The sequence below is a fragment of the Electrona antarctica genome (genome assembly GCF_951216825.1).
Source record: "Electrona antarctica genome assembly, chromosome: 18".
Taxonomy (NCBI): domain Eukaryota; kingdom Metazoa; phylum Chordata; class Actinopteri; order Myctophiformes; family Myctophidae; genus Electrona; species Electrona antarctica.
In genome coordinates, this window is record NC_136799.1 from 46,375,640 (window position 1) to 46,386,813 (window position 11,174).

General features: G+C 45.3%; 1 protein-coding gene across 1 annotated transcript in view; it reads left to right on the forward strand.

Annotated features, from left to right (window-relative positions):
- Nucleotides 1-10,861: 10,861 nt before the first annotated feature.
- LOC306941935 (high affinity immunoglobulin gamma Fc receptor I-like) overlaps nucleotides 10,862-11,174 on the forward strand; it is a gene marked incomplete at its 3' end in the record, with an annotated part of 5,897 nt that continues 5,584 nt past the window's right edge. The window contains exon 1 of the mRNA XM_079527573.1: nucleotides 10,862-10,988. Within this exon, the coding sequence (XP_079383699.1) occupies nucleotides 10,955-10,988 (34 nt within the window). The 5' untranslated portion in view covers nucleotides 10,862-10,954. The remainder of the gene's footprint in view (nucleotides 10,989-11,174) is intronic.

Consider the following 11,174-nt stretch of genomic DNA (forward strand, 5'->3'; position numbering starts at 1 on the left):
GGCTTTAGAAGCAGTGTTGCCAACTCCGCAGAAACGGAAATAGCTAGTGGCTTCTTCTTCTTCTTCTTCTTTGGGGGTTTTATGGCGGGTTGCTACCTAGTTAAGGTGTATACCGCCACCTACTGTACCGGAGTGTAGTCCAACTCCATTCGCCTTACTCCTTATTTGTTACAGTCTACTGGTGTTGAGTGTTGTGGGGTATTAATCCCTATATCCTGTGATAGATTCCAATCTCCAGCAAGAAGTTAATCACTGCTTTCTGTGTCATACAGACTCCATTTCCTGATGTTCCCAGGATACCTGGTATGTTCCATTGTCTCTTTGCCTCAGCCATCCTCTGTTTCAGGATTGTCCTTTCCTCCTCATATTTCCTGCAATACATCATCACATGTTCCACATTCTCCGTGTCGTCGCACTCTGGACATCGGTCTGTGGGGCTTTTCCCTACCATGAACAGGGTCTTGTTTAGGCCAGTGTGGTCAAATCTGAGTCTGGTCAGGACTGTTTCCTCTCTTCGGAATCCTCTCCTTACTCCTTTTGCATCGGTGCCTTTCTGGATGTTATAGTACGTTCTTCCTCTACTGTTATTGTCCCATCTCTTCTGCCATTTCTTCTGTAACTCTTTTTTCAGTATGGCCTTAGCTTCCCCTTTGCCAAAAGGCACCTCAATCATTTCTACCATTTCGAGTGCTGTTTTGGCAATTTTGTCTGCCTCCTCGTTCCCCTCTATGCCCACATGTGCAGGTATCCAGCAAAAGCTGACTTTTATACCCATCCTGGACAGCCGGAATAAACATTGGTGGACTTCCATAACCAGGTCTTCCCTTGTTGATTTCTGGCTCTGCAGGCTTAACAGGGCCGATACTGAGTCTACGCATACTACCACTCTATCTGGTCTAACTTCTTCCACCCACTGAAGCCCAATTATTATTGCCATCATTTCTGACGTGAAAACTGACAGTTTGTCCGGGATTCTCCTACATAACTTAACCTGCATTTCTGGTATATAAACACCTGTGCCCACTCTATCCTTTTCGTCCTTAGACCCATCTGTATATATTTGTAAGTAGCTGTAATATTTATTTTCTACATACTTGCTTGACCTTTGTCCTTTTTCATTATTGTCCCATTCTTTCTTTAGCTCTAGAATGTTCAGGTCTATGTCTGGTTTTGGAAACAGCCACGGGGGGGTGCTAATTTTCAGTGTGGGTGCATTAAACTTTAAACTTCCTATGTTATATTCGATTGCTTTATCGTTTGCGATCCAACCGAATCCTCTACCTGTGAATTTACTGTGTTCCCAACAATCCTGAACCACATCCTTGGTGGGGTTTTCTTCGCCACAGCCCCGTAGCCGGCTCCAATATGTGAGCATCAGTTTCTCACGCCTTAGATCAGTGGGGGCTTCCCCTACTTCGACGTGCAGTGCATTTATCGGTGTTGTTCGCATTGCGCCCGTACAGATTCTAAGTGCTTTGTTTTGTACCTTGTCTATTCTTTTTAGGTGGGTCACGGCTGCTGCTCCATATACAAAGCACCCATAATCTATCTTCGATCTCATCAGGGCTCTGTATATATACATTAGGGCTTGCTTGTCAGCGCCCCACTCTTTTCCCACCACTGCTCTCATTAAGTTATTCACTTTCTTACATTTGTTTTCTACTTTCTCTACATGTGTTTTCCACGTCCCCCTCTCATCCAGCCATATTCCCAAGTATTTAAAGCAGTCTACCTTTTCCATACTTTGGCCGTATAGCGTAAGGTTCTGCGTCCCCACCCCTTTCTTTTTAGTGAATATCATATAACACGACTTGCTTACAGACAACTTAAACCCCCAGTTATATGACCACTCTTCTACTCCCTTGATTGCTTCTTTCATTTGACCCATTACATGCTTAGCATTTTGTCCCCTTAGCCAGATGGCCCCGTCATCTGCGTAAAGCGCTGACCCGATCCTTCTATCAAGGTTCATAAAAATGTAATTAATCATTACATTAAAAAGTACTGGGCTGATCACGCTACCTTGCGGAATTCCATTATCAATTTTAAATTCTTCCGACATTTCTGATCCGACTTTAACCCTGAATCTTCGGTCAGTCAGGAAATCTAGCACCCAATTGTAGAACAACCCTTTAACTCCCATTTTGTTCAGCTTAATTAATAGCCCTTCCCTCCACATTGAATCATAGGCCTTTTCAATATCGTAATAAACAATTACCATTATCTCTTTCATTTTAAAGGTTTTTTCTATTTCACTACTTACTTTGACCATAGTTGACCGACCTTTCCTAAACCCGCTTTGGTATGGTGCCAGCAGATCTTTCTGCTCTAAAAAGTAGTTGAGTCTTCTAACTAAGATCTTTTCCATCCACTTGCATAAATGTGACGTTAGGGCTATTGGTCTATAATTACCGGCATTATTAGGATCTTTACCAGGTTTGTTAAATGGTAGTATTACTGCGCTCTTCCAGTTCTTTGGCATTTTCCCTTCTTCCCATATTCTGTTAAATAACCTTGCTACAAGTTCTAGCACTTCATCGGGGAGGTTTTGGAACATAGTATAACTAAGTTGATCTTCTCCTGTAGCAGACTGCTTAACTCCATGTAACGCCAATTGTAATTCATACTGGGTGATTTCAGCATCTAATGTATTTTCCTCTCTAGGTTTCAGCTGGTATACTTCTCTATTTTCCTTTATAACCAATTCTTTCCTTTGTCTGTGAGTTTCGTCAAGGTGGTTGCCACTGTGGACTCTTGCAAAATTCTTTCCTAGTATATTTGCCTTTTCCTTATCTGTTATAGCCATACCTCCATCCTCTATTAGCACTGGGATTTTGACACTCGCAGTTTTGCCACTCATCTTTTTTAGCATTGCCCATACATCTCCTATTTCAACCTCTCTTCCTATTGTTGAGCAGAAATCTCTCCACGCTTTACGTTTGCTGCTCTTGATTACTCTGCGGGCTAAAGCACCTTTTTTCTGGTAGTCAATCACGTTTTCCTGGTTTAGGTCCTTCCTCAATTGTCTTAGTGCTTTATTTCGGCTTTTGACAGCCTTGGTGCATTCTTTATTCCACCACGGGACTATTTTCCTTCTCCCCTCCATTTCCCTGATTGGGATACTACCCAACGCTGCGTTAAGGATTAGGTGTGATATTTCGTTTGCGACTTCCTCAATATTTCCCTCCATTGTACTAAGTTCTGCTGATTGACAGCATATTTCCCTAAATGTATGCCATTCGGCTTTTCCAAAGCACCATTTCTTATGTTTGTACATTTCTTGGCTTTCTATGTCTATATTTACTGCGCACATTATTGGGAAGTGGTCGCTTCCACAATTAGCATCCTCATTAATAGTCCATTCACAGGAGCTTGCCAAATTGTTTGAAATTAGTGTGAGATCTAGGCATGATAACTTATTGGTTCGTATATCAAGCCTTGTGCCGCCCCCATTATTTAAGCAGACTAGTTCTCTTATATCAATCATTTCTTCTACTACATCACCATTGCCATCTGTGTGATCACTTCCCCATAGATTGTTATGTGCATTAAAGTCTCCACACCATATTTCTCTTCCGTTTCCTTTGCTATTTATTACATTTCCTAATGTTTCTTGGTTTAATGGTTTGCACGGGTTATATAGATTGACTATCGTGATATTCCCGTCTTTCTTGCATAATTCGATTACCACATTTTCAATTTCTGTCATTGCTGGGATTCTTCTGAACGCTAACCCTTCTCTGATAAACGTTGCACACCCTCCACCATAATTTTCACACCTATCAAACCTTTCTGATACATACCCAGGGATGATGAAGTCCAGATGCGGGCGAAGCCATGTCTCTTGTATACACAGTACCTCTGGTTTGATTTCTGATTTTCCTATAAACCGTTTAAATTCTTGGCCATTTGAAATTAAGCTACGAGCATTCCATTGAAGTATATGGAACACCATTATGGGTTTATACCATCTGGACATACACCATCGCTGGCTCGCATCATTGCATCAATTTCTTCTGCCTTTAGATCTTTCATGTCTAGAAATTCCACTGCGGCTGCAACCACTGCCTTGATTCTATCACTTTTCCCTCTGCGTAGCATAACTCCATTGACAATGTTACACATAAAAATAACAAATTGCTTTTTTTCCACCATTAAGGTGTCTTCCTTTACTTTACATGTGTGGTTGCATCGCTGTGGTAGTGGCTGTTGCTTCGTTACTGTGATGGCCTTATTTGGCTGCTCTCTCCTGCTCACTGGTCTGGCACTGGGTGCCGGCCTGTCTCTCGGTACCGGTGGCGGTTGGCTCACTGCGAGCTGGCTTTCAGGCACTAGTGGCCTGTTTTGTGAACTACTCTCTCCTCCAACACTCCTTACTGCCTCTGCATATGAGACCTTGTTGATGGTCTTGTATTTCTGAACTTCTTTGGCTTGTTTAATAACACCACAGCCAGCATACGCTGCGCTGTGCTCTCCTCCGCAATTACAGCATTTCAGTTTGGCATCCTTATCACATTTACCATATTCATGGTCCCCTCCACATTTCGCACATCTCTGCTTCCCTTTACACTGGCTTGCTGTATGTCCCATTCTCTGGCACTTAAAGCACCTTAACGGTTCAGGGACAAATTCCCTCACCCTAAAGTTGATCCAGCCCATTCTCACCTCAGGGGGTAGCGATTTCTCAAAAGTTATCAGAACAGACAGGCTATCAGCTTTGATGCCTCCTTTATAGGTTTGGAGCCGCTTGGCCTCTAGTACCTTTCCACCACTGATCACTTGCTTTACTTCTTCCATATCCATTTCCAACGGAACATTTGATATCACTCCTCTCAGTTTTGCTGTAGATCCGGGGGTATGTGTTTTGACTGATCCTCCTTCTAGCTGTGTTAGCTTCAGAAGTAATTCATGTTGGGTTTTACTTCCCGTTGAAATCAGGATTCGTCTGTTGTTAAGCAGTTTGGCGTATTTCACTTTCCCGACTTTGGCTTCAATTTCTTTGGCAACTTTAATGGGGTGAAAGTGTCCTTTATCATTACTAAGCGTGATAATGACTTTCCACTCCTTGGGAGTGTTAGCGTCATCACTACTCCCTGAATTGCTTTGTTTTCTGCTCCGTTTATTATCTTTCCTTCCACTTTGCTCATCCCCACTGCTTCCCTCTACATATGCAAGCAGTTTCCTTGTATATTTAACATTGGTATGATCCATTACAGTCTCTCCATCTGACGAGTCAGCCATGGCTACACTCACGGTACAGTTTGGTTGCAACCCGATTCCCAGCTGTTTGTCTCTCAGTCTCCGTCTCACTCAACTCCACACACACCCTCCTCCGTCACAAGTCCAATCGCAAATGCCGCGTCGGTCTAGCTAGTGGCTCCTCGAAAAGTAGCTAAAAGTAGCTAGGGGTGGGATATGCGCCGCCCCTAGCGACTTGTTAGCGTCCCTAGCGACTTTTAGGCGCCCCTAGCAACGAAAATATGTAGCCAGCCAGCCCTACTCTAGTATGAGCCAGCCAGAGGAAATGAAACAGGAAAACGGAAACGGAAACAAATAAACGGAAACAGAAAAGGGGCGTTCCCTTGTTCCCTTCAGTCCGCCGTCCCGGACGCGCTCCCGGGGGTCTCGTGCCCAGGTGGGGGTCCGCGGGGGTCCGCGGGGTATCTCGGCCGTCCCTGGGCCGTTTCGGACGGGGGAATCTCGTTCGAACCGGGCCGCCGTCCCGGACGCGCTCCCGGTGGTCTCGTGCCCAGGTGGGGGTCCGCGGGGGTCCGCGGGGTATCTCTTTCATTTCTCAACCATTTTGGACGGTGGTGGGTTCGTTGGAATCGTGTCACCCCGCTGGGGGAGTTTTTGGGGGTCTCAAGGTTCGGGGACCCCTAGGGACCCCCAGGGACCCCCCAGGGACCCCCACATGGTAACTCTTTCATTTCTCAACCGTTTTGGACGGTGGTGGGTTCGTTGGAATCGTGTCACCCCACTGGGGGCGTTTTTGGGGGTCTCAAAGTTCGGGGACCCCTAGGGACCCCCAGGGACCCCCACATATTTTTAAATATATAAATAAATATGAACACAATTTCCTTTCTTTCCCCTTTCCCACTGTTCCTGCCAGCCTGCTGTTATTTCCCTTTTGATTATAGATCTGCACTCGTATGCTCCTATTGCTACATTTATGTCTACTTCCCTACATAGTGACTTTTTCGCTGCCCTATCTGCCATCTCATTCCCTTCCACCCCCACATGGGCTGGTACCCAGAGGAAACCTACTTCCCCTCCTACTTTCTCAATCTTGTAAAGGTGGACCAGCAGCTCCACCATCAGGTCTGACCGAGCTCCCAGCTTTCCTTCCCCCATGTTCATGAGCACAGAGGCAGAGTCCGAGCATATGACCACCTGTCTAGGCTTCACCTCCTCCACCCACTTCAATGCCCAGATTATTGCCATCAGCTCTGTTGTAAATACTGACACCCCCTCAGACAGCCTCCTATTTACAGTCACCTCTATCTTAGGGATTGTATACGCAAACCCCGCCTTCCCTGACTTAGGATCTTTGGCCCCATCTGTGTATATTTGAAGGTGATGTTCCCAGGTGCTTTCTAGCCTTCTAGCTACCATGTCACTGTGGTACGTGCTGCCCTGCTCTTTTATTGCCTCGAGTAGGCTTAGGTCTATTACTGGTGTCGGTAATAACCACGTCGGTACCACTGGCCAGTGCACTATAGGGGCCAGCCCCACCGCCCCCAACTCCAGCTTCTCCATCTCCTTATTCTTTTTGAAGATGAAACACTCTTGCTTGCCTTTAGCCCCTCCCCACTCCCATGCGTCTTGCAGCACTGCTTTAGCTGGGTTTTCCCCTAGGTGTCCCCTGAGTTTACTTATGTATTGCATAGCCAGCTTTGTCCTTCGCATCTCTAGTGGAGTCTCTCCCATCTCAATTTGTAACGCTGGTATTGGGGGCACATTGCTGCCCTCCGCAGGTTGGGATTATATCCCCTTTGATGTTCTCCTCAGTGAGAAATATTTACAGTGCCCACCCGAATTATCCCTTTACCGTCATTTCCCTTCTGTTACTCAGCCACATTTGGCTGAGTTGGTGCGAACCCCTCTCTCAGGGTACTGTCCAGCTCTTCAGCACTGATGTCTTCCACCTTCAAAAACCTCCTAGCTGCGTCAAGCACCATTTTAATCCTTTCGGACTTGCTTTGTATTTCAACGGCACAGTTCACCACCATAGCTATGAAAGCCAGGAAACTCCTTTTGTCCATGCCCATGGTCCTCTCATCTCCATTCCTCATCTCCACTGGTTCCCTTTGCTCTGCCGCTCGTTCCTCCACCTCCAGTCTCTTGACAGCATCGGCGTATGTCATGCCCTTTTCTTTTCTCCGTATCCTACTCACTGCCACTTCCTTCCTTCCTTCACTCTCTTAAAGCACTGCATTGCTCCTGTATGATGGCTCCCTTCACAGTTTACACACTTTGGTTGACCCTGATGCTGTTCTTCACATTTTCCCTCACAGTTTATCCCTCCACACTTTCTGCATCTGCTTTTCCCCCTGCACACTGCGGCCACATGCCCATACTCTTGGCAACAGAAGCATCGCAGTGACGCTTCCTCGAACGGCCTCACTCGGTAGCATATGTAGTCCACACATACTCTCTCCGGCAACTCTCCTTCAAAGGACAAACATATTGAATTGCTGTCCTCCTTTCTCCCCTCTCTGCTCCGTTTCATCCTCCTGGCTTCACACACGCCGTCACTGTGGACAAATGCCTCACTATCTATTGATAGGGGGACCCCACTAATCACTCCCCTTTTCTTTGGTTTTTCTCCTAACCTGAAACAACACTGGCGCCCTCGTATTCCGTTATCCCCAACATGTCTTCCATCTGCTCCTTTGTTCTGCACTTAGCTACTACCAGTCCACTCCTTGTCACCCTTACTTCCCTTATTTTTCCAACTTTTCCTACGATATACTTGCCTACCCCGTGAGGATCTCTGAAAATCCCATTTGAGGCGCCCTCAGCTTTCTTTCCAACCACAAAACTCTCCTCTTGCCTGTGGCTGTCATCTCTTTCTGAGCTAGAGGTGTCGTTCCTCCTCCTCTTATTTTCCAGCCCTCGTCTCGAGTCTCGCTCCTTTTGGGCTTCGCGACCCGGCTCCGGCTCCATAACCTCTTCCTCATCATCTTGTCCTTCACTCTCACCATGGACACTCTCACTACTGTAGTACGATGGCTCAGTCGGCTTGTACACTTCCTCAATCGGACCCGGGATGTACGACGGCTCAGTTGGGTTGTACCCCCCCTCGTCCACCGTCACCTTTCGCTGCCGTCCCTTCTTTTCCTCCCTTTTCGCCCGCCTCCTGTGTCCTCCGCCATCCCTCAGCTCAATTTTCCCAGTTCAAGTTTCCCGCAACCAGCCGCATCAACCACCCTATCAAGCCAGTTCATTGGTTAAAACCATAGAGTATCATGGCCTCTGCTCTGAACACACCGCATACACTAGTATGCCCGATGTTGTTCCACACAGAGAGACTAAAGTTGTATTATCCAAAAGGTCCGCCCGAACAGCAGCACTCAGGGTTGCCAGAGTTTGTGAGAGAAATAAGCATTGGCAACCAGGTCCAGGAAAACAAGCCCAGTGCTTTTCAACCAGGGGGTTTCAGCAGGTGGTCCCCATGTGGTCCTTGAGGGGGGTCCAGGTGGTCCCCACGCAGCTAAATGATGGAGAGTTGGTAACCAAATGGACCCTTATTAGATCTTTAACTCTTCAGAGCGTAAAGCGACACCAAATGGACCCGTAAGGAGTTAAATTATTGTTAAACATCCGCATTAATTAATTTGCAAGAAGTCTAAACAATTGGAGAATGTAGAAGAATTGTTATTTTGATCAACGTTTGCCTGTTATCTCTCCTAAAGGTACCAACATCATGTTATCTCTCCTAATGGTACCAACATCATGTTATCTCTCCTAATGGTACCAACATCATGTTATCTCTCCTAATGGTACCAACATCATGTTATCTCTCCTAATGGTACCAACACCATGTTATCTCTCCTAATGGTACCAACACCATGTTATCTCTCCTAATGGTACCAACATCATGTTATCTCTCCTAATGGTACCAACACCATGTTATCTCTCCTAATGGTACCAACACCATGTTATCTCTCGTAATGGTACCAACACCATGTTATCTCTCCTAATGGTACCAACACCATGTTATCTCTCCTAATGGTACCAACACCATGTTATCTCTCCTAATGGTACCAACACCATGTTATCTCTCCTAATGGTACCAACACCATGTTATCTCTCCTAATGGTACCGACACCATGTTATCTCTCCTAATGGTACCGACACCATGTTATCTCTCCTAATGATACCGACATCATGTTATCTCTCCTAATGGTACCGACATCATGTTATCTCTCCTAATGGTACCAACACCATGTTATCTCTCCTAATGGTACCAACATCATGTTATCTCTCCTAATGGTACCAACATCATGTTATCTCTCCTAATGGTACCAACATCATGTTATCTCTCCTAATGGTACCAACATCATGTTATCTCTCCTAATGGTACCAACATCATGTTATCTCTCCTAATGGTACCAACACCATGTTATCTCTCCTAATGGTACCAACACCATGTTATCTCTCCTAATGGTACCAACATCATGTTATCTCTCCTAATGGTACCAACACCATGTTATCTCTCCTAATGGTACCAACACCATGTTATCTCTCGTAATGGTACCGACACCATGTTATCTCTCCTAATGGTACCAACATCATGTTATCTCTCCTAATGGTACCAACACCATGTTATCTCTCCTAATGGTACCGACACCATGTTATCTCTCCTAATGGTACCAACACCATGTTATCTCTCCTAATGGTACCGACACCATGTTATCTCTCCTAATGGTACCGACACCATGTTATCTCTCCTAATGGTACCGACATCATGTTATCTCTCCTAATGGTACCAACACCATGTTATCTCTCCTAATGGTACCAACACCATGTTATCTCTCCTAATGGTACCAACACCATGTTATCTCTCCTAATGGTACCAACACCATGTTATCTCTCCTAATGGTACCAACACCATGTTATCTCTCCTAATGGTACCAACATCATGTTATCTCTCCTAATGGTACCAACACCATGTTATCTCTCCTAATGGTACCAACACCATGTTATCTCTCCTAATGGTACCGACATCATGTTATCTCTCCTAATGGTACCAACATCATGTTATCTCTCCTAATGGTACCAACACCATGTTATCTCTCCTAATGGTACCGACACCATGTTATCTCTCCTAATGGTACCAACACCATGTTATCTCTCCTAATGGTACCGACACCATGTTATCTCTCCTAATGGTACCGACACCATGTTATCTCTCCTAATGGTACCGACACCATGTTATCTCTCCTAATGGTACCGACATCATGTTATCTCTCCTAATGGTACCGACATCATGTTATCTCTCCTAATGGTACCGACATCATGTTATCTCTCCTAATGGTACCGACATCATGTTATCTCTCCTAATGGTACCGACATCATGTTATCTCTCCTAATGGTACCGACATCATGTTATCTCTCCTAATGGTACCGACATCATGTTATCTCTCCTAATGGTACTATAATGGTATATTATCAGTTCATAGCTGAGGGCATTTTCAACCTGCAGTTTGTCCCTGTCCGAGACCAGCAGTGCTGAGTCATCTGCGAACAGGAACAAGTTGCAGTCACAAGCTGAAGTCATGTCGTTTACATACGTGTGTGTGTGTGTGTGTGTCAGAACATCTTACCAACAAGGAAATAGACCCTATGTGAAACCATAGCTCTCTGCACTGCGCACACACACACATACACACACACACACACACACACACACACACACACACTGCAGTCACTCAGTCAGGTTGTGAAGATGAAATCTGCACCACCAACCTTCATGAAATCACGTGAGTATAATATATACATATAAGTATCATGTTAGTATTTACTTTCCTTGACTATAACCATAAAACTGTATTTAATCAAGGCATGAATATGTCTTTTCACTAAATGCTTTGCTTAGCACTCATTTTCATTTTCATCATTGCGCAAGGACGCCTGTGTTGGGGTTCGTCTACTGTTTGAGGGGGGTT